At 40.4% G+C, this 23,419-nt stretch overlaps 1 protein-coding gene across 7 annotated transcripts in view; it reads left to right on the forward strand.

Moving 5' to 3' along the window:
• The window catches only part of MYRIP (myosin VIIA and Rab interacting protein), a 233,627-nt gene that overhangs the window by 204,833 nt on the left and 5,375 nt on the right, over nucleotides 1–23,419 (forward strand). For 5 of the 7 annotated variants that reach the window (XM_026842001.1, XM_026842004.1, XM_026842002.1 and 2 more), the window contains 3 exons: nucleotides 4,463–4,525; nucleotides 17,609–17,803; nucleotides 22,294–22,455. In XM_026842001.1, coding sequence (XP_026697802.1) covers nucleotides 4,463–4,525; nucleotides 17,609–17,803; nucleotides 22,294–22,455 — 420 coding nt within the window. Of the gene's footprint in view, nucleotides 1–3,997; nucleotides 4,006–4,462; nucleotides 4,526–17,608; nucleotides 17,804–22,293; nucleotides 22,456–23,419 lie in introns of all 7 variants that reach the window. The other 2 variants (XM_026842007.1, XM_026842003.1) reach the window with 2 other exon arrangements.

The raw sequence follows: 23,419 nt of genomic DNA on the forward strand, positions 1-23,419 counted from the left end.
CCAAGCTGAACATAAGCCAGCAATGTGCACCCCTTAGAAAAGAAGGTCACTGGCATCCAGCAGACTGAGGGAGGTGATTATTCCCCTCTATTCAATACTGGTGAGGCCTTATCTGGAGTACTGTGTCCTGTTCTGGGCTCCCCAGTACAAGGGATACATGGACGTGCTGAAGTGAGTCCAGTGAAGGGCCACAGAGATGGTTAAAATATTGGGGCATCTATCATATGAGGAGAGGCTGAGAGATCTGGAATTGTTTAGCCTAGAGAATAGAAGGGGTGATACAAGAAATTCCATCTAAACATAAAAAGCTTTATCACTGTGGGGATGGTCAAATGCTGGAATAGGTTTCCCAGAGAGATAGAGTCTATGTCCTTGGACATGATAAAAATTTAACTAGACACAGCCTTGGGCAACCTGATCTAGTTGACCCTACTTTGAGCAGAAGGGTTGGACGAGGCGATCTCCAGAGTTCCAAATTTAAGTAATCTGTGATTCTGATTCTGAGTTATTTAGCCATGGACTACACAGCAGTGTAAGTACCTTCACCATCATGTATGCAAATACCTCCATGACATGCACACAAACTTTCTAAGGAAATCAAATAAAAGCTGTATCACCAGTGCTTGTTAGCAGCATTCAGTTTAGCTTACCTTTGGTTTACAGAGACAAACCAGCATTATCAGATTATTCAACAGGATATATAGACAAGCTAGGGTATAACATGATGCAGTTAAAGTCCAGAATTAAAGGCTGTGAATGGGACTTTCTGAAATGCTCCTATATGGTGAACTGAGCACAGAAAATGGCAAACGTATGTTCTGTGGTGTACTTACTCATCTGCAGGAATCTTCAAAGTAATAATAGTTGGGGTTTCCTCTCTAATTATTTCTTTAACATTTTTATGTCAGGTATTTAAAATAAAGCAAAGGTTATTATTTTTTTCTCAGTAAAATTTTCTTAATTCTAAAAAAAAATAAGAGACATACCATGTTCAGCTTGGCATGAAGGAGGAGTTCCTAATTCTTTATTGGTTTGGGATGAAAAAAAAAGTCTTAGTCATTCATGGCCGCAGTATATATTCTTTCTGTCTATAATAAAGAAACCAAAATATCCCAATACTATTCATGGTCATGACTACAGCAGAATTGATAGCAAGACTTGCTCCAGCTGTAGAGAAATAAGCAGGCTGCTTTCATTGTTATTCTTGACAGTTATCCTTAAAGGTAATTTAAAATCTTCTGACACGTGCCTTCTCTTTGGAAAGGTGGCTGACCAACATCTTACAATGAAATAGTGAAGATGACAGTTTCTAATACCAGTTGGGTCTATGGTAAAATATGAAGACATAGCTAAACTAAAAAAACATGCAATAACCTTTAATGAGTAAATGTCATGTCTTAATGGAGACAAGCATAGAAAACATATTTTCAGGGAACCAGTAATTTTAGATGCTTTAAAAGCCACATGTCACAATGTGCTGTCTCTTTAAGAAGCCTGATTTTTTGAGAATGCACATGTAGGGAATTGCAGATCTTTCAGACTGGCACTTAACATTCTCAGCCAGAGACCCAGACTTCTGACTGGGGCATCAAGTTTCAAATTAGGCATACAGAAGCACTAATTCTGGGCCATTAAAATGAGAGCTCGGGTGCCTACAGTCTTCTCTGAGCTCCTGAACCACACATTAAATACTGTATTTGAGCCATCTTGCTTATATTTTAGCCACACTGCGTGTCATTATTAGCCTTTAGTCTTCTGTTCTCACAAGCTTATTCTGGAATACATTAACAACCTTCAATCACGGGGAATTTCTAGTTGTAGTACACCTGACTATAGAAAAAGATTTCAAAAAACATGTACTGTTTATTGAATCCCTGGAAATTAAGTACCCGGTGCTCATGAAAATCTGACTTTCACATGTCTGCACCTTTAAAAATATGGACTTCTGTTTTTAATGGAAGCTGAGAATCTCATATAATCACATGTTGAGCTGATGCTTTGAAAAGGGTATTTAGTATATTAAGATCTGAAGCAATGGCAAGAGTTGGCACGTTTTAAGTGGGAAGTTAGCTGAAGTTGGGCATTTATGGGTTCTCAGTTCTCACTTCAAACTGAGCTTTTGAGTTGTATGTCTGCCTTTAAGATACAAGCTTGAAAATGCTGACCCTTGAGTTAATTATTTAGTTCATGTGACGTACTTGAGGATTTAGGTAGGTATTAATTCACACAATTTAATTTTATGCCTTAGACCGAAATCCAGTTAGACCTTCAGCACAATAATTGTCAACATTTCTAAGTTTGTGATTGTCTAAACAGTGTTGTGGATATTCACAGCTCTCTAAAGCAAACATAATCCTACGGCAGTTATTTTTGTAGATAACATTTTGTGCTTATTATGCTACTTGAGTAGTTCATGGTCTTTTGGGGATATGCAGACACCTGAAAAGCCTGCTTGTCTTAGTTGTGCAATGAAAGGCCATGGAGTCCTCTATGATCAGGGTAGAGTTAGCCTTCAGCCCCTCTAGACTTCAGGTGTGAACAAACCAAAAATCCTATTGTGCAGCTGTACCTTGTACTAGCATGGTAATTTGAACAGTTCTTTCTGCCTTGCTATTTTCTTTGAGGCTGGGTTTTTTGTTTCGCCTCATCAAAGCCTAACCAAATGCCTAAAGAAAAAAGCAAAATTTAAATCCTTGAAAGTATTTTAATGACACTGATCTTGAGAGTGACAAGCATGATAAATGGGATGTATTTAGTTCTTTCTTTCCTCTATCCTCTCTCCTTCTCCTTAAATGCTTTCATGAAGATGAATAGGCCGGATCTATATTTCATAGTATACCCCAGAATTACATTCTAGAAGGCAATTTCAGTAGTGCCTAATGCAGTCTATCACTGTGACCACTTTATCAGAAACTATGGAGATACTGTTTAAAAAAGAGAATAGCCCCTGCCCTTTTTGTAAATTGCCCCGCATAGCATAAAAACTGAAAGTTGTTAAAACCTTGCATGTGTTTCTCTTTTTGTCTCCTCCTACTTGGTGTTCCTCCTTGCTTAAGATATGCAAATGAGCAAGTGAGTTAAACATCAGTAGTAAAGTTGAGTTTCCTCTTTGCACTAGCTTCACACAATGTGCTTGTGCTTGAGGAATTTCTTTTAATGCCTTTATGCACTTAATTCTGCTCAGAGAATCTTACGACCAAGGCTTAGTAATTTTATTTAAATCCTGCTGGTTTCTGTTGGCATTATTGCATGACTAGGCACACAGTAGCTCTTTTCTGAGTGACAGCCTGTAAGTAAGTTTGTTAAATAGCACAGTGGGATCCTGTTCCCTAAGTGAAACCTCCCAAGTTCCTTGGCAGTATAAATAACAGCATAAATATTTTTTCCACAAAATATTTATGATTTCATTCTCTGGAAACATTTTATTCATAGTTTTATAAAGCTTTATTTGAGGAAAATTAGGTACTGCAGGCATCATCTTCATGTGTATTTGTGCCATAGACCTATATTCTTTGTTTTGAGAGAGTACATCTTACATTTTTCACCAGGTAAATTAGCACTTTTCCACCTGTATAATGAGATTGACACTTGTTAGAAAATCTGCCTGCCTCTCTTAGTGAGAGGAATAGCCAGTAGCTGTGCACATCGGTGGATGTTACCACAGCAGAAGAGAAAGCCAGCTCCCTGGTGTGGTATATGCTGATGGCTATGCCTGGGGCTGGCCTGGGCAGGGTGGCCAGGGATCAGTAAGGGGGGTCAGGCGAGGGAGGGCTCATGGGACTTGATCAGTGGAGAGAAATATGCTCATGGCTTTGATGGAGCTGGAGAATGGCATTGGGTGTTCACAAGGCAGTGAATCCCTCCTGTGTATCACAAACCTGTTAAAGCATCCCAGTAGGGATGGCGGCGATGTTACAACAGGACTGCTATAATAATGAGAGAATTTGCGTTTCCTGGTGGCTGATCATTTGTGCTGGTGCATGCACCATCCTCACAGAAGATGATGTAGTAGTTTTTGTGATCATTATCTTGCAATCTCCTGAACTCCAGGGTATTTTGGTTGGTGTGATGGTCCAGGCAGGGGCTAATAGGAAACTTCCATCCAGCTTCACGTGCCTGAAAGCTTTTTAGAAATGATGAAGTAAATGTCCCTAAAGGAGCCAGAACCCCATGGTTTCAGCAAGAAAATGTAATAGCGTAAGTACAGTAGCTTTATTACATTGCTACTCCTATGCTAATAAAACTGAATAGTGTAATGCAATGACATCTTCCTGGGTTAACAACAATATTTTAGTAATAAATGTAAAATATAAATTTTATGGTATTTTATATTTGCTAGTTTCTTTATCCTTGCTGTTCATCCTAGAGTTCTCTGTAAGTCTGAATTTATATTAATGTTAACCTCTGTAGCTGTTAATATAACTTTTCTGCCTTTTTATTTAACTGCTTTCCCACTATCTAGGAAAAACAAAAGGCTTTTGATCTTCATTTAAAGCTGCAGGTTTTATCCACTGTATTGCAGCAGGTGAGAATGCTTTGTTTTGTCTGTGTCTTCTTACATCTCTTACGTTGTAAGAGATGCAATGAAGTGATATTGAGGGTTTCCACATATCCCAAGCAAAATTCTCAAACTCAGAATGTTTTCCTTGAAATCTCAGGCCTGTAAAATCATACCTTTTAGCCACAATCAATAACCATAGCAGAAAAATATTTTATAATATTTTATAATCACCACTAGCCCTGTGTGATGATGGGGGCGATGGGCATGAAGTAGACAAGTGGAGCAGACTGGCTCTCTTATTTGGCTTTGTGATGAGAATTTTGTTTTATCAGTAAAGAAGAACAGAAGGTGAAGATAAGTTGTATGATCTTCCTATTCTCTTGTACTTGCCTATATTAAGAAATTTAGAAGGAAAAAAATTAAAATTTTATTTCAGAAAAAAGATTTTTAGCAGTTTCTGACCATAGTGGTCTTCAAAAATCTTTCTGTGTTCCCAATTTAAAATTCAACAAAATCCTTAATTCATTGTAGAGATTGTACAGGGTGAGTAGGCCCTTTCTCACTTTTGTGCTGGTTTCTATTGCTTATCATTCATCTAGGTGGAAGGACATTTAATCATCTGTACTGTTTGAGATTCAGTTTATGAGAATCAGATATTAAAACAGATTTTCATTTTATGCCCTGAGCAAATATATGCTGACCTTATATTTTAAAATACATGCTATTTTTAATATGTCAGATAAAGTAGTAAGCAAATTAATTCTGTAATATTCAATCATAAAATAAGAATCACTTTTTTGTGTCAAAAGTTGATGCTTAATTCAGCAAAGCACACCTCCTCTCAACTTTTTCTTTTTCCTTACTCGCAGAGTTAAATTTTGTACTATGAATTTTAATGACCTTCTAATCATCTTGGTTTTCTTTAGTAAAAATATCAAGGATAATTTTATAGAGAAGTTATTTTTCCATTTGTGAAATGTCATCAGTCTGTGTCCATTATGGTTTGTCTTGCAGATTTTAAGATTCAAATATTTCCATTTCCAACTTGGACGATAATATTTCACCTTTTGGAAAGTAACTTCCTTTATCATGATTATAGGCAACTTGTCTCTAGAAATAAGGCATTACAGATTATTAGGAATGACATCTGTAGCTACATTAGAACAGTGGACTGAATTTGTTAGTAAAAATCTAATATTCAGATTTACCTAGCACAATCAAAAACAGGGACTATACTTTTCTGTGTCATACTTTGAAGAATGTCAGTAGAATAATAGCTCACTCTGTAAGATAATTTAGTTTTCTTTTTCTAAACGAGTGCCCATAAATAAGATATTGATATTAAGGTCAAGGCAAGAAGTCTTAAACTTGCACAGAAGAGGAATTCCTTAATACATAGTTTATCATAGTATACTTGTCTTCCATCAAATATCAAGGCAAGTTTTAGCTTTCTTTCACAGTGTTTGTGGTAATGAGTGGGTAGGGCTCATTTTTAGGCCAAAAATCTTTTGAAGGTCAGAGTTGACAACTGTTATTGACAGTTGGGCATTGATAGCTCTGTTCCTCCCACCCTGTGACTTGGTCAGTGTCTCAGATCTTTCTTGCCTGTGAAGAAGGACTTTTGGTGGGCTTTTCAGGGCCTCCTCAAAGCTCTACAATAAACTCCTACAGGGTGGGGAGATGAGGGAGACAAGTTCGGGGGTTTGGTTTTGTTTTTGTCAAGTTTGGATTCAATCAGGTTACTCTGAAAATTTGAATTGACCAGTGACAAAGCAAAACCCATCTTCTCCCCAGCCCCCCTCAATTTACTACATAAAATCAGGGATATCGACTGCAAAATGGGCACGTGACTTGGAGAGTGATAGAACAGCTTGAGACTGAAGCTAAAAATGATTGCACTACAAGTTACCAAGGATGTGGTCAATACTGCCAGGGCTGCTAGCAATGCAAAGTTTTTCTTGCTCTACTTCTTGATCTAACTGTTGATGTCAACTGTTCTCTGCGGAAGAGCTGAGCACGCACACGACCAATGTGATCAAGCAATGCCCGTTTATTACAACTAAGAAAGCCCTTTTATACTGTTCTCCCGCACACGTGAGTAACATGCAGTACAACTCCTCAAGACTGGACAGTTAACTTAGCCTGCACTTTAAACCTTCTTATGATTGGATAAAAAGTGCCACATCAGCCTTGACAGGCTTCCTGCCTTGGGTAACTTCCTCTTCCATCCCAAACCCTTCCAGGGGTTGTTTGTCTCGTCAAGTTTCTCCTCCCCCAGTCAGGGTTACGTCCTTATGGCATTCTTGCTCATGCTGAGGCTCTTATCAGTCTTGTTCTCACAGAGGATTGCTCACATGGCCATTCTCTCGCAGAAAGTCCTCTAGAATCTCAACATATCCCTCTTTTTGGTTTTGAGCAATCCAAATTCCTTGCAGGCCTTTTTGTATTGATTGTCTAATACAAGAAACTAAGCATGGCAAAATAATAGCAAGCATGATAATTACAATAATTACGACAATTCCCCCTTGTAACAACTCCTTCAACCATCCTGTGATTCCTAATGAAGCATACCATTCTGATAAGGGTGATGTTACAACAGTTAATTTCTTCATGTTATCTTTTATTCTTCTTAGATTCTCATGGATAGATACTGAATGACCAGTAAATCTGTACAACACATTCCTTCAAAATCTTCACATCTGTGCCCTTGTGCTAAAAGCAAAAAATCAATGGGAGCCCTATCTTGAAGTACAGCATGTTTAAGACTCTCGACATCAGTAGTCAAATCACCTGTTATATTTGACATCAAGTTCATTTGTTTAGCAGTCCAGCATGCAAGACGGGTGATTAATTGTAATGCCTTTTTGTCCCTATTGGAGACACTAGGGAAGCAATAATGTTTGTAGGGTTATCCCAAAATTGCACTTGATCATTACATCCAGGCCCTAGCCTGGTACACCTGTCCTTTAGTCCGATTGCGTTTTGTATAATTAAACAACATTCTGTTAAAAAGATCAACCATGGTCAGCTTAAACATAGTTAACTTTCTTAAGTAATATGGGACCCCTACTGGTTTGGAAGGAATTCCAGGCCATGCTCTGTCCCCACAGATCAAGAAAGTGTGGTTGGGTAAATGTAATCCTACTGTGTTACTGCCCCAGACATTGGAGTACCGACAGTACGACAGTACAGACATTGGGGGACAGTAATCGCCAGGTTGGTACCCAGTATATGAAGGGTTGCTTGGTGACGCTGTTTGGACGACAGTCAGGGGTACATTAGAATTAATTAATAAGGCAGCTATTTTCTCATCCCCTTTAAAACAATACTGCGCCATAGAGGGGTGTCATAGAACCTAGCAAGTCTAACTCTTGTGGTTCAATCATGGTTTTGTTAAGACTCATAATGAGCTGACCTTGCCAAAAGGCTGTGGTGTTGGTGCCGGGATGAGTAGCTTGGGCAGCAGCACTGACCTGTGAAAAAGTCATCTCTGCCCAACTGTTGTTTGACACCATCCCAGTAAATTCTTGTGGGTTAAAGTATGGAATTCCTAATAGACATGTTTGGAATGGGTCTGAAGGAGTAGCCATCGAAAGGCAAAAGGATTCTTGGCCTGTCTCATTAGCTATCGTTACCCATATATTTGGTCAGGGAGACACTACTCCTACTGGATGAGCAATAATCACTGTCAGAACCATCGCAAGGCTTAGGATCGCGAGCTCAACCTTCTTTCCAAGGCTGCACCCAGCGAGATGGAACCCACTGCAAGCCATGATCTGTAAGCAAACACATATATCCTTTGCTGGTTAATTGTACTTCCCATTGCTCAGTATTTAAATTTTTGAACATAACTAATGGTTGCTGTATACCCATAGATCGCTCAGCATCACCTTTTATTGCTAAACTGTGAATCATCATTGGTGGCTCTTGATGTTCTCCTGTAAGCCTCAAGAAATTTAAAACATATAAAACTTCTCTTGATCGTTCAGCCGGCATCATACCTGACATTTCCTCTTTTTGTTTTTGAAACATTTGCTTCAGAGTTTGATGAGCCCGTTTGATGATTGCTTGTCCAGTAGGAGAGTGTGGAATCCCTGTACAGTGTTCGATGCACCATAAGAGACAGAAGGGTTGGAAGCACCCAGAAATATATGCTGGAGCATTGTCTGTTTTAATCTTTCTTGGCACTCCAAGTACAGCAAAAGAACTATATAAATGTTTTTCAATGTTTAGCTGTCTCTCCAGCTTGGGCTGTAGCCCAAATGGCCATGGAGAAGGTATCAATAACAACGTGCATATATTTTAGCCTACCAAATTCTGCTATGTGAGTAACATCCATTTGCCACAATTGTAGAGGGGATAGGCCCGGTGGGTTAACTCCTGTAACCAGGCCAAACCCTATTTTTTGACAGGACAGGCAAGAGGCAACAATGCCCTTCGCATCTGCCAAAGGAATTTTAAATTGTTTATGCAACATTTTTGCTGACTGATGCAAAAAATGGTGAGATTCTCTAGCTTGTGCAAACAAATTTGGAGAAGGTCCAGACCAGTCTGGAGCAACTAATTGATCAGCTAATTCATTTCCATATCCTAATCCCTCCTTTGATTGATGACTTCTGATGTAAGTAATAAAGTAGACTACGCTTCTCTGATCAAGAGTCTGAACTAGTTGTTGCAACAGTCTTCCTAAGCGTTCATTTTTTACTTTTTTTACTTGTCCTCATTCAATAGTTTTTACTACTCCTACTACATAGAGTGAACCAGACACTACATTTAATCCTAAATCTGGCCAGGACAAAAATGCCCACAAAACTGCTTGGAGTTCTAGCGTCTGTAAGGAATCTTTGGCCTTGAATGAGGTGATATTTCCATTCATTTCCTTCTAACCAGGTGTACGCAGCTTACTTCGATTTTTTTCCCTGCATCTGTAAAAACTGTTAACCCTTGAACTGGTATTTCTGACTGTATTGGAAAATTTTCAATTACTTGGTTCATTAACAATGGTGGTAATCGATGTGCTGGGTAAACATTAGACAGCTGACCAATATAATCTTCAAGAGCAACTTGTAATGCCTCAGAATGTCTGAGCAGCCAGTCTAAATATTCTTGTATTAATGGGACAATAATAGTTTGAGGATCAGTACCTGTAATTTCAATAACTCTGTCCTCCGCTATTGATAATCATCGATTGCACTGGGAGTTCCAATTGTATTTGTGGTGCATGACACGATTCTATTTTATCTGTAATTTTTTGCAAAGCAGTTTTATGTTCCTGTATCAAGGTTCTTTTGCTATCAGCTTGAACAGTAGTGTTCAACAATGGCATTAATGGCTTTAGATCATCATGGGTAATACCACATAGCTTTCTAACCCGTTGGATGTCTCCAATTAGGTTTTGTGCATCATTCAATGGGCAAATAGTGGCATCAGTTATTGTGCACCCTAAATACTTCCAAGGGGAGGTAGACTGTACCTTTTCAGGGGCTATTTTTAAACCTCTTGGACAGTTCCTTTTGCAAATGACCTAATATAGCTTCTGATTGCATGTGTTCCCAGCTATTGATATATCATCCATGTAATGGTAAATAGTTGAGGAAACCTTTTTCTGACTGGTTCTAATGCCCAGGCAAGAGAATTTTTCATTCCTTGAGGTAACACTATCCAATGGTACCATTTTCCTGGCTCAGCCTTATTTATAGATGGGACAGAGAATGCAAACTTTTGCCCATCATCCTCATGAAGCAGAATGGTGAAAAAACAATCCTTTAGATCAGTGATTAATACTGACCAAGACACCGGTATCATGGAAGGAGATGGTAATCCTGACTGCAAAGATCCCCTAGATTCCATCACCATTGACCGCACTTAAATCATGTAACAATCGCCATTTGTTGTTCTTTTTAGGAACAACAACAATTGGAGTATTCCCAGCACTCTGTGATGGGGTGATATGTCCTGCTTGCAATTGTTCTTAAACCAACTGATGGATAATTTGCAGCCTCTCTTGTTTCAATGGCCATTGATCTATCCACACAGGTGTTTCTGTTTTTCTACGTAAGTTTGAGGATAGGCTGCTCATCAATGGCCATCACTGAAAAGGTTGTGTGACCAATGTTGTTTTTACTTGACTTAGGACATCTCGTCCAAGTAATGTGATAGGAACATGCATCATGTAAGGTTTTATGGTGACCTGAGCCTCATCAATAAATTTAATTACAATAGGATCTTTGCTAATTCTGGTGGCTTGGGACCCCCCAATGCCAAACACTCCTGTGGCCGCCTCAATGGTAGGCCATGAGGCAGGCCGTTGTTGGGCTGTTATAATTGTAATGTCAGCCTCTGTATCTACTAACATTTTTAATTTTTTCGAAGCCTGGTCAGGGGATTGGATAACCATTTCACATTCTGGTTTTCCTCGGTTTATATCAAGAGACAGATATACTTGCGGTTGTCCGGTTGATCCAAATCCACCAGTCCCTCAATTACCTTCCCCTACATTCGGAACACAGGCTTTAAACGGCACAAGCTGAGCAATTCTGCTGCCTTTGGGAATAAACACAGGTGGGGTTAAGTTTGAACCATTATTTTTATAACACCAGTATAATCCACATCAATTACTCCTAATAATACTTGAATGCCTTGGTGAATTGCTGATGATCTCCCTATTATAAAAGCACTTAATCCAAATCCTAACGGTCCTTCCATGTTACTATCCACTAAGTGGACCTTCTGATCTAGTATTGTAACATCTACTGCTGTTTCCACGTCCACTCCAGCACTCCCTGTTGTGGCAGAGGTGTGATTGGACAGGAAACCACCTCCTGTCCCTGATCTTGAGCTTGCCATACACCCCTTATTTGTGTCTGAGCGAGATAAAGTGGATCGCCTTGTGGTCATGGGCAAGCTTGCTCATCATTAGCTAATTTAGTCCATGCACTTTCAAACAACATATTTTGAGATGGAGTTAATACAACTACTGCCATTTGATCAATATCTTTTGGAATTAACAGTACTGACGAAAAAATATAATTATTTGTTTTGTTAATTGATGGTGAAGACCATTTTGTATTACTGAAGCTCTTGCCTTTTCAAGCAATTTCCAGTCTAAGGGATCCCATTCATTAGTACTAGTAGCACTATTAATAGAGACAGGAAATGCTTGTACACTTTCAGGAATAATAGACCCTTCCTCAATAACGTCTCTAATAACCCCTTTCCATCGGTGTGTGGCCACTGAGGCACTCCACATCTGTGAAGAGAAAAGATGTGGTGTTGTAGGGTGAGATGATGAAGGCACAGCCCCTGCCTATGATGATGACAGGAGCAGATTGGTAGCAGTACTGGAACTGAATACTCAAGTGGTGGATCAGGAGCAGATGGTTGCTGTTGCGTACCCGATGAAAAGATATGTGATTTTTGCTCCATCTTTTCTTCCAGTGTTGCAGCCAATATTTCAAGCCTGTCTACAAATTGCAGGAGTAAGGTTTCTGTGTTTGAAAGCCACCCCCTTGTGAGGCAGGGGTCTGCTCTGCCGTAGTGTTGCCCTGCGAGGAAGGCAAAGGCAGATATATGTCGCTGCTGCTTGCGTTCCTGTCTGTGTTCCACCCACTGTTAGACTCTGCGCTCTGCCCACTGTTGGACCCCGCGGACGCTTCCGATGCCTCCTCATTCTCCTTCCTGATGGCATCAGGTGCCCTTCCGGTGTTCTCAGCCCCTGACCACGCAGCTTTCGGTTTAGCCCCCGCTGCCCACCGCAGTCCCAGTGGCGCAATCGATGAAGCAAATGGGTTTTTTTTCTGACCTAACACGAGGGAGCTGCTAGGGCCGCAGGCATCAGAGGCGGGTTGTCAAGTTAGAAGCCACTCCGATAGCTGCAAAGGCAGAAGCAACAGCTGCACGCTTGCTACTCAGCTCTTGTAATGTCTCTTGGATCAGATTCCAGAGTATGGGATAGCTGTTCACTTCTTTCGTTGACCTTCCCCCATCACTAATTGAATTCCAAAGTTGTTTCCCTATAAATTCCCAGGTAGATATCTCAAACGCGAGCCCTACACTCAGTATAAGTCCCTTTTCTCGGTTCCATCTTAATAAGCCTTCCAGAGTGGACTTATTGTATTTTATCCCTCTCATTGAGAGAATATATTGGAGGAGTTTTACCACTGCTCGCTCGTCTTTTGAAAGCATGGACCCCATTCCTCCCCAGCCGCTGCTTCTCCACAAATCTTAAAGTTACAGTGTGCTGTTTCTCACCTTCAGACACCGGGGGCAGTGTCTGGTTCTGTTTCGACGGGCTTTCTCCTACCCTAGATTGCACTCTGATGAGTCCTCATTCCAGGTGAAGACTTGTGCCAATCTTGAGGGTCCCTGTTCAGGCGCCAGATATGGGAGAGCTGAGCACGCACACGACCAATGTAATCAAGCAATGCCCGTTTATTATATCTAAGAAAGCCCATTTATACTGTTCTCTCACACACGTGAATAACATGCAGTACAAGTCCTCAAGATTGGACAGTTAGCCTGCGCTTTAAACCTTCTTAGGATTGGATCAAAAGTGCCACATCAGCCTTGCCAGGCTTCCTGCCTTGTGTAACTTCCTCTTCCATCCCAAACCCTTCCGGGGGTTGTTTCTCTTGTCGAGTTTCTCCTCCCCCATTCAGGGTTACGTCCTTATGGCATTCTTGCTCATGCTGAGGCTCTTATCAGTCTTGTTCTCATGGAGGATTGCTCACATGGCCGTTGTCTCGCAGAAAGTCCTCTAGAATCCCAACAGTTCTCTACTGAATTGCAAGTCACTGCCTCCCATGCCAGTTTAATAGAGCCTAACGATGGCATAACATCATAGTAGCAAAAAAGATAGAATGTTTAATGACCAAGTACAACATGGAGAAAAAAATAAGTGCAAGTGATAAAGAACTACTTTAAAAGCATTAAAAATAAAAGCAATAATGTTCATGGAAAGGAGACTTGGTGTGGAAATGTCGTAGGCCGCTGAGATGCATACAAGGACTTAATGCTCACCTACTGTCAGCAGTTTGGACGCTTACATTGCTTCATTTTTATCATCCTGCTTTCCTCCCACTACTCATCATCCTTCATGCAAGCATGCAAGTACTGTTCTATAAAGCACCTTCCAGTGTAGCATCCTTAAGTAAAACAACAAAGGAAGTATTGGCAGCATCAGCAAGGAAAGAGATAGCAGAAGGGAAGAGAAATAGCTAACAGTCAGCAAGAGCTAGCTTAGACCACTGAAACATAATTTTGAGCAAAACAGGATTTGTTTCCGTCTTCCCAGCCACACACAGAAATGACAGTAAAGAAGTTTTACAAGATGCTGTTTGTTATATTCAGTGCACACATATATGTATATGTGCTTGTATACACACTTTTAGTATTTCATTGGTTTTAAAACTCTCACACAAAGAATTTGGGGAAATTGAGCATCCCCTTTTGACTGTGTCTTTAACATATTTGTGAATGTGATCATTAACATAAAAAGGATAAATGCATGTTTTCTTCATTCCATTAAATTCTTCATCTCAAATTCTGTAAAAAATTAGATTCTCATAACCAGTAGAAACATTCAAATTTCGATCAGCTTCACTGATTTAATTTGGGAGGGGTGGTGTTAATCCAGAAGTAGGGTAGCACAGTTGAAATCAGAATTCATCCCAGTGTTTCGAGAAGAATGGCTGCGCTTAGCTTTTCTGGGCTAGATATTTGTAATAGAGATTGCTTTCTGCATCTATCACATCCATATTACTTCTTTGACTTGCTTGACAAGACAGATGGGAGAGACTTCATCATGGCATGATAGCTGTCTCTTTCAATCACTTACAGATGTTAATAATGACCTTTCCTGCAAGGGCAAGACAAATTAGACAGGCAGGAGGTCTTTATAGCAATTTGAAATGTCCACCTACCAGGATAATCTTGGTGTGAGTGTGTCTGTGAATTTTAGGTGATTTTTACAGAAGCTCATAAATACAAAGTTTGACGTGCATGGGAGGGGAGGGGAGAGGGTTGTGAAGCACTAAAACTCCAGGACACTTTCGTGGTTTTTTTCCTTACACAGTTTAAATAATTCTATCTAGCATACCCCACTAAATTTGCAAACTGGCCATTGGAACATAGGCTGATTTAACAGCTTTTGACAGTAGCTCAAAAAAGAGGTAAAAATATATGCAAAACCATTAATTGAGTATGCATTTTTTCCAATTTGAGAACACTTGAACTCACCATTTTGATTTTATGTCTCACTCAGGCAGATAGTAATCTCTTCTTGCTTCTCTGTAAAATACAGCCCAAGGCAAAGCTTCTGCTAAATTCCTTTAGCAGAAAACTTTCATGAAGTTTGGATTTAAATACATTGAAATGTTAATTGTGCTCTTAAGTTTTGGAAGAGTTACTCACAAGATATACTCTAAAGAAAATCACTTTTGCTTGCCATGTATTTCTTAACTGTGTTTAAAGTCTAGTGCTGTATCCTTGTTATACTATAAAAGCAAATGTTTCACAAGCTTAAAGAAAAGTTTTAATGTTGTGACTGCTGTGTCTAGATACCTGCAGGCTAGGATTGAGATACATTCAGTGATGCACACACTTTAAGGACATTCATCTAGCTGTCTTGTGCAACACTTAATGGGAAGCAGATCTTGGTTGTAAAAGTCAAACAGCATCTGACACCAAGAACTTACCTCAAAATTCCAGGAAAGAGCTAAAAGTCACATTTCTGAACCAGGGGAAGTTTAGACTGGACATTAGGAAGCATTTCTTCACCAGGAGTGAGGTCAAACACTGGAACAAGCTTCCTGGAGAGGTAGTTGATGTCCTAAGCCTGTCAGTGTTTAAGAGACCTTTGAACAACGCCCTTAATACCATGCTTTAACCTTTGGTCAGCCCTGAATTGTTCAGGCAATTGGACTAGATGATCATTGTAGGTCCTTTCCAACTGAAATTTCCTCCTCTCCTCCCCTCCCCTCTCCTCTCCTCTCCTCCTCTCCTCTCCTCTCTTCTCCTCTCCTTCATTAAACTTTTCTTCCCTTATCCATTTCCTATTGAGAAGGTAGTGTATTTCACTCAAAATCTTGATTCCATAAAGCCTCCTATCACAGAATACTTTACCAGAAAACATAACAAAACAAACCTGATTTGTAGTAATTGGTCTGTAAGAAATGCCAATATGGTTTCTCGTGTTCTGGTATAAGAACACCTTTCTCTAATTTAATATTTTTTGGAAATCCATCAGTAACTACAAAGGGTAAGAAAACATTTAAGAAATAATGAACACTAAAGTGAGGCTACAGTTCTTGAAATGGAGAACATACATCAGTGAAGATGATGATGAAAATGTAGTGTCGGACCTTTATCTTTTTTTGTTCACTACTCGTAGAATAGAATAAGAATTAGGTACTTGTAAAAGCAAATGATAAAGCAAAGTAACATTGATTTCCTCTTCTGTCCTATAAAATTATTGATCTGTTTTTAACCTAATTGGCACTTGTGAAAATAAATGGAAAAAACAGTAGGATGTTTATGGGGTTCAAGTATTTGTTCTCAGTAAGAGAGTCCTAGGCCTGCCTTGTTCAGGGCTTTGTTGGCTGTGCTAACAAGCTAAAGATCTGAGTGTTGTAGCATACTGTATTTGCTTTGTTCTCCTTCTCTTTAATCTCATGTATCTAATTATTTCTTGTAATTCAGAGAAGTAACAGTGCTAAAGATGCCATAATGTATTGATACACAACAATTTAGCACACACTGCTAAAAAAGTAGTTTTTCAGTTAAAGTCTTATCTAACATAAAAATGAACAGCTAATTAAAGCAAAGAGGTAATAAAAGAGGTTTTCCAGTTAAACTCACCAAAGTTTGTGTGAAGCCGAGGAACATTATTTCTGCTATATCCTGCCTCAGATGCCAGCTAACATATTGATTAATACAATGTTTACATAACACAGAGACATTTTTAATCAGTTATACTTCTCTGCACTATAGAATTAACTATATAGAATCCAAAGACTGTCTGTTTCCTTGGTTTTGATCCTCAGATATTTTTGTGAGAAAATTTACAGATGGTTGTTCCTCTAATTCGCATGCATAATTATTTGCACGTTTGAGGAATGAATGAAGTTTAGGTCTAAACTTCCCACACTTTCTTTTAGGCAAAGCACCACTAAAGGTATTGCACATAAATTCAATGACAGTATTCGTATTGGATTCAACAGGCTTTGGCTCAATCTCCAGTCCTTATAGTTTGGATGTTGAGCTTAATGCTTGAAGGTACATCAGGTGAAAATTTATTGCCAGCAGAGGAGTTGTCCTGAAGCCTAAAGCTCTGTGAGGATCATCAGAATCAGGATAGTTAATTACAAATGAAGAACACCAATTTGTACACTGACCTAAACAGCTTACAGTTTTTTACAGATTTAAACAACTTACAGTTGTTAAAAAAACAAAAAACATGGATAAAACTGCATGTTTCACCTTCGGATTTGATATAATTTGTTTCAAAAATATTAAAAAAAAAAAAAAAGTAAATTGAAATATTTAAAAATGAGGATACAAGTGTTTACACGCTTATCGCTCAACCTTTGTTTTTTGGGGCTATCACATAATTCATAGCAAACATCTTTGTAAAATGCTGTCCTCATGGGGCTGCTGAAGATTGCTCTCCTGTGCTTGAGGCTGCAATACGATAGCTCCTGTGGATATGGAGACAGATGATTCCACATGTGTTTGCCAGTACCCGAAAAGGAAGATTGTGCTTTAAAACCTGCTTTAAACACTAGTCTTATTTAGCTCACTTGGATTTTAAAGCTGGACATTTGTGTGCTCCTTGGGGATAAGATTCCAGTAGAAATTGTGTTGTAGAATTGCATGTGTATGCTATTTTGCATGCTGTAGCAGTGTGCATATGTGAAAAAGGGAGGGAGGAAAAGAGAGGTAGATTCCAATTTCAATTACACAGTTCTTGTGTCTGTTCACAGAAGTTAGCCAGGTGTGTTGTTTTAGCACAGCTAAAGCTGCAGCTATTAGCAAGGTGATTTTTACGTATTACCCCTCTGTGCTAATTTAATGCTGTTGTTTTCTCTGTCTGTTCTTGTAACAAAACAGAAGTACTCTGCTGTCTCTCTCTGCAACATATCTACAGAAGTCCTGAAAGTCATCAATGCCACTGAAGAACTGATAGCAGAATCCACCAGTCCCTGCGATTTCCCAGCTGACATTCAGGACAGAGGAAGAGGGACCTTTCCACTGGGGACTGACCCTATTAAACTCGATGAGCAGCTCACCACACTGGAAGAAAATGTAAGAACATGGATCAGTATGTGTAAGTGTGATGTATGTGAGGGAGTGTACCTGCGTGTGTGTGCCAACTGGAAAGGGAAAGCACTTAGGCAGCATCAGTGGATGTTCCAAATTAATTTTAGTTTATTATACAAACAAACAAACAGAACAAAAAATCCTATTTCAGAGGGGTGCTCATGTGTGTTTTGGGGATTTTTTAATGTGTACTTTAACATATGTGGGGCAGGGGGCAGAGTTGGATGTTTTGAGGTTTACAACTGATTTTAGAATCTCTACCTCAAAAGTTAACTTGAACCCTCCAAACCTCTGTGGCTATGTGGCTACACTATGCCTGGCTGAAACCACACATGTCCAACTCCCAGCACAGCCTCATTACTGTAAGGACAGGTAGGGAAAGCATGTCCCCAGTCACACAGAGAAGTTGAGGAGCTCTTCCTTCACCCACACATCCCCAGCATACTGCACTGAGCACCCAGGGAGATGGAGCTACCTAATGCACTGTTAAAAAAAAGCAGGCTGGAGAAGCCAAATTAAACAATTTTTTTTTGTCATGTCTGAGTCATCCGTCCTTTTTCATGAGTACCTGTCATCTGCAGGAAAAAGTGCAGTGCTGAATCATAGAGGGAAATCACTACTCATTAGAAATTTTTATGCATCCACTTAATGGAGATGGTATACTTGTAACTTTTGATTTTCTCTTTTTACCAAATTTAACTGATTACATTTCAGTGACTTTTCCCTTCCTTAGGAGCTCTTAAAGATCTTGTAGGAATCTGAGCTGTCCTGTTACAACATCCTGATCAATTCAAGAAAATAGGTCCTGGTTTTCTTTAGCCCCATAAAATTTTCAGACAGAACCTCTTCTTGGGGATAAAATCAGTTTCCTCCAAAGTGATGCACTTCCACAACAGCCCCAGGATAGGGACTGAGTGGATGATAATCCATGGCAGTAACAGCCAGTCCTGGCACTGGGCCTGTCCTACTCCAGAACCCTCCCACCAGTCCCACAAGCCCTAGTCCCTCTCACCATACCTTTTCTGAGCTCAAATTTCCCAGCCCTGCTTCAGCTCAGAGGTTCCCAAACTAGATCCTACCCCTCCTAACCTCATCTGCTCCAAAACCTTTTCCACACCAACAGAATGCCCTCCAACTCACCCCAGAGCACCTTCTCCTCCCCAACCAGCTCCTGGGCATAACCTGACCTCCAAACTTCTTCTCACCTATGCTCAGCCTTCACAGGCATCCTGCTGTGCCAGCTGACGTGCTCCTGCTCCTCCTCACTCCCACACACTGTCCTGGTTAGTGGCATCTCCTGCCTTCCATCATGGGGCAGCGCAGCCACCTGAACCTGCCCCACCACAGGGCTTTCCACACAGCAGCCATGCTCCTGGCTCCTCTCTGGAGCAGTGCAAAACAAGCAAGCGAAATAGGCTTGGGAGTCCTCCCGAGTAAGACTGGGAGGGCAGGAGAGGAGGATGTGTCCGGGAGATGCTGGACAAGAAGGGTATAACTTGAGCTTGTGGCAAGCAAAGTGCCTTACTCACACCACCTACCATGATATCCATTTCATTCTTACACAACAGATGCATCCCCACAACAAATTCTAATTGAGTTCAGGGTTTTTTTTCAGAATAATAGAAGTAGATAAGTAGATGGAGATTTTCTCCCCATTGAATACTACAGTGTCCTAGCTCAAAACACCACAGAATGCATCTGGCAGGAGAGTGAATACAGAACGAAATTCCAAGTTCAGGCTGGACTGTGTCTTTAGAAGGACTAAGAAGTTCCACAAGAGGACAGAAAGCAATCTGGGGAGAGTTGCTCCCACATTTTTTTCTGTGGAAAACTGTTGTAAACTGAGGTGCATTTTTTTTCCCCAGCTACACTCTGACAGTCCCTCCCATCCTTGTGGAGCTTTGGCATCTGTGGTGCTGTGGCCCCTAGTCATTCCTTCAGGACAAGCATTTCTTACTGAGAAGATACTGGGCACTGAGGCAGAGCATTGCTTGCTGTGGCATTGCCCTCTTTGCAGCATATCCCTGGTTTAGCTTCTTCTCAGTTCTCTGCATGATTCATAAGGTATCCAGCTCGGCCTTGCTGTGTCCTCACACTACGTCTTTCTGCCCCAGACAACATATGAAGTAGATGACAAAATTTCATGGTTAAAGATTTCACCACCACTCTGTGTAGTAGAGTTAAGGAGCCATTAGAAATTCAGGGATCCATAACTTTTCCATGTGCAGCTGGGGGCATATCTGCATGCAGCATATCCTCTTTGCAGCAAATTTTGGAAGAGGATCTGGGTGTACACAGACACTTCGTTCTTTGTTGCTATCTCTAGTGTTTCAGGGACCGTACACGCATCAGTGTGAAGCATGTAGTGCCACCAGTACCAGCACAAGGTTGGGTGGGTTTTAGTGGAAACTGTACATACCTAAATGATGATAAAATAAGTCTTCACAATCTTAATGTGAATGTATACATAAGGGCATAATTTCGTGGAGACCTGCAAGTACACCATTGCTGTTTGGAAGTGCAATGATTATTCAGGTAAAGAACATTCTTTAGAAATTTTTTTTAATTAGATCTAGCTGGAAAAGGTTCAGTGAAATAAAAATTTAACAAATGTAGGGGCTGACTGAGTTAAAAAAAAAAAATTACCTTCCCACATTTTTCTATCAGTCCTATTTTCTTTAGATATTTTTTTCCCCTCTTGAAAAGTACAACTTACTGTGAGAGAATTTTGGCACAGCATTTAAATGCATCTTTTCTTTAACTTCGTAAAGATGTTTCCATTAATTATGTTCCTTTTTCTTCTTTCTCTGAGCTTTTAGATGTGATAGGAAAATTTTTTAAATTGCCTTTTAATCTGAGGTGGCTGTGGTATGTCACACCACAAAAATGTATCATTTAAATGAATGGAAAGAATAATTAAAACCCACAAAAGCAGAAGCATTGGCCTACCTGTGTCTCCAAGTACTCAGCAAAGATGTTAAATCAGATCACTTATTTGTTCTGGGTACATTTTTCAAATATTTCATGCCTGCAGTTAGACTGTTGTCTTACAAGATGCAGTTCATACAAGATGTATTGAATTTGTTTCTTAGCAGTGTCACATACATGAAAAAAATATATCTACATTTATGCCTTGAAACAACTGATACAAAGGAAAAAAATAACTATTGCATGCAATTAAGAAACAAAAATAAAAATAAAAAACTAATCACTCATTTAAATCTTAATCATCATTCTCCATTTTTGATCCATAAAGTCACAGCGTAGCCAGAAATTATTTGAATACCTGTTATATCAAAGGGCTGCGTGATCCAGGAATTGTGGGCAGATATAATGACTTGAGGAACAAACATGTATGAAATGAAGGTATCCACTCAAGGATCTGATTCAGATCCTGTCTGCTTGCCCCTTGAACCATGAAGACAGCCACAGAACATGTTTAGTTCATGTTAGTTTTGTAGCACCAGCCTTTACTACTATTAGAGTGAGTGAGGCTGCCAGTGGGGAAAATCAGAGTATGTATTTCACTTCCACTGTGCTGTTACCAGCCTCATGGACACAGTCTCTTGGCTGTCTAGTAAATAGGCAGAAGGTGTAGTATTTTCATATGGGTCTACACAATTTTAAGCACAGATGTAAAAATCTAATGCTTGAAAAAACACTCTTTCTATAAACCAGAGACCTCCATCTGGCCATGTACCTTAGACTTCTTTGTGTAATAAAAGAAACACATAAAACACAGTGTATCATGAATTATTGCTTCAAGGGCCGGAATGGGAAATGAAACCTTTACCTGCAGTTATCAGAGCTATTGTAGGGGGGTCAAAATATTAGAAGCCGTTTGTTTTTAGAGAAGATCTCTAAATGATAAAGTCTGTTTTTCTGTTTTATGTGGCCCGGATAAGTCTATTGGCCCTTCTCCACAGATTCACTCCAAAGGGCCAGGAGGCAGGAAGGTTTTTGCTGCTGTAATATTTGGGTGAGAGCAGGATTGGCTGGAAAACTGTGTTGTACATGTAAGCACACTTACTCTGTAAGAAGTTAGTAACCATATGCTGCTAAACAGTTATTCTTGCAGAGTTTTGATTGCCAGAAGGCATTAGGTGTGTTTCAATAAACACAGCTTTATATAAGGTGTTGACTTCCCCTTGTAGACCTGGGGGTTTTGTTATGCAACTGAATATCAAAAATAAAAAAGCAAACTTTTCAGCTTTTTTTTCTGGTGAATCGGGAACAAATCTGTCTGGAATACCATTGTAGCACCTATGAAATTTGGAGTGCAGCCATGCCTCCTTTCTCTTTGTGGATATGTATTTTCAGATTATTCCCCCATGACTTCCCTCTGCTAGGTAAGTCTCCCTGTATTGGGTTAGCAAAGAGGGAAGCTCAAAGGTATCGTGGAAGATGCAGTCTGCTTAACCTCCGTGCTCACAAAACAGAAATCGCTGACACCTCTCCCTGCCTTGGCCCTGCAGGTGTACCTGACAGCCAGCACAGTGTACGGGCTGGAGGGGCAGCTCACCAACCTGGAAGATGCCGCACGCAAGATCAACAGCGTTACTGCAGAATCTGAGCTGGCCGATCTGGAGGATCAGGTGGCCACAGCAGCTGCACAGGTTCATCATGCAGAGCTTCAGGTGAGGACAGCAGCTCCTCTGTATCTGCAGGTTTCACACTGCCTTGCCTAGCGCTTACCTGCTGTCCGCACACACTTACTTCCAATATTCTTCTGTACCACAGTGGACTGATGATCCAAGGATACTGACTGCATCACAGGAGCTGAGCAAAGCATAACTGAGATGCGTAACTCAGCCCAGACAGATGTAGTGTATTTGTTTATTTCTTCCCCCAGCTTGTTTTTGGACATGGGAGTGCAACAGCCTGTTACTGCAATACTAAAACAGAACCTGTCTCATGCTACCAGGCCGCTCCCATGATGTGCTCTGTGTCACATGCATGGCTGTGGGCAGACTGCAGGCACAGTCTTAGGCAGTTTATCCGATCAGCAGATTGTAAAGCGCTTCCCAAAAGAAGCCAGTGTCGGTACTGTTCTACCAGAAAAAGCCAACGGCAGCCAACCACTGAGGCAGGCACAGAGCCTAGCACTTGCAAACCTGCCTTGGTATTTAGCCCTAAGCAGCACACATCCCAGCCAAAAGGCAATTGCTCTTGTGGGTGGCAATCTAGCATCTTTCTAGCAGGCTCCAGAAAGTCTGGGGCTCTGAAGAACAGATTGTGATCTGGTGCTGCAAACTGAAGGAGGTAATGCTGCCGGATTTCAAGGGGCTCACACTGCTAGCAACTGAGCGACAATGATTTCACTGACCAGTCTGTACCAAGCGAGGCACTCTGACTTGCCTGTGACAGGCTTTAATGGGAAGTACCTGGTTATTTTACTTGGTGGGAGCATGGTCAATTTTGGACTGAGCAAAGATCTGAGAGCCTGACATCTGTCTGATGTCAGAAGTGCATTGCTGCACTAGATGGCAAACTGGCAGTGACGTTTTGTTGGCTTCAGTTATTATTTTACAGTAAATATGTTAATGGGGCTGAGAGGTGAAAAGGAGAGAGGTCTAAGCTATGCAAGGAGGTTGACAAAGA

The sequence above is a fragment of the Athene cunicularia genome (genome assembly GCF_003259725.1).
Source record: "Athene cunicularia isolate RWA chromosome 2 unlocalized genomic scaffold, athCun1 chr2_part1, whole genome shotgun sequence".
Classification (NCBI taxonomy): Eukaryota; Metazoa; Chordata; class Aves; order Strigiformes; family Strigidae; genus Athene; species Athene cunicularia.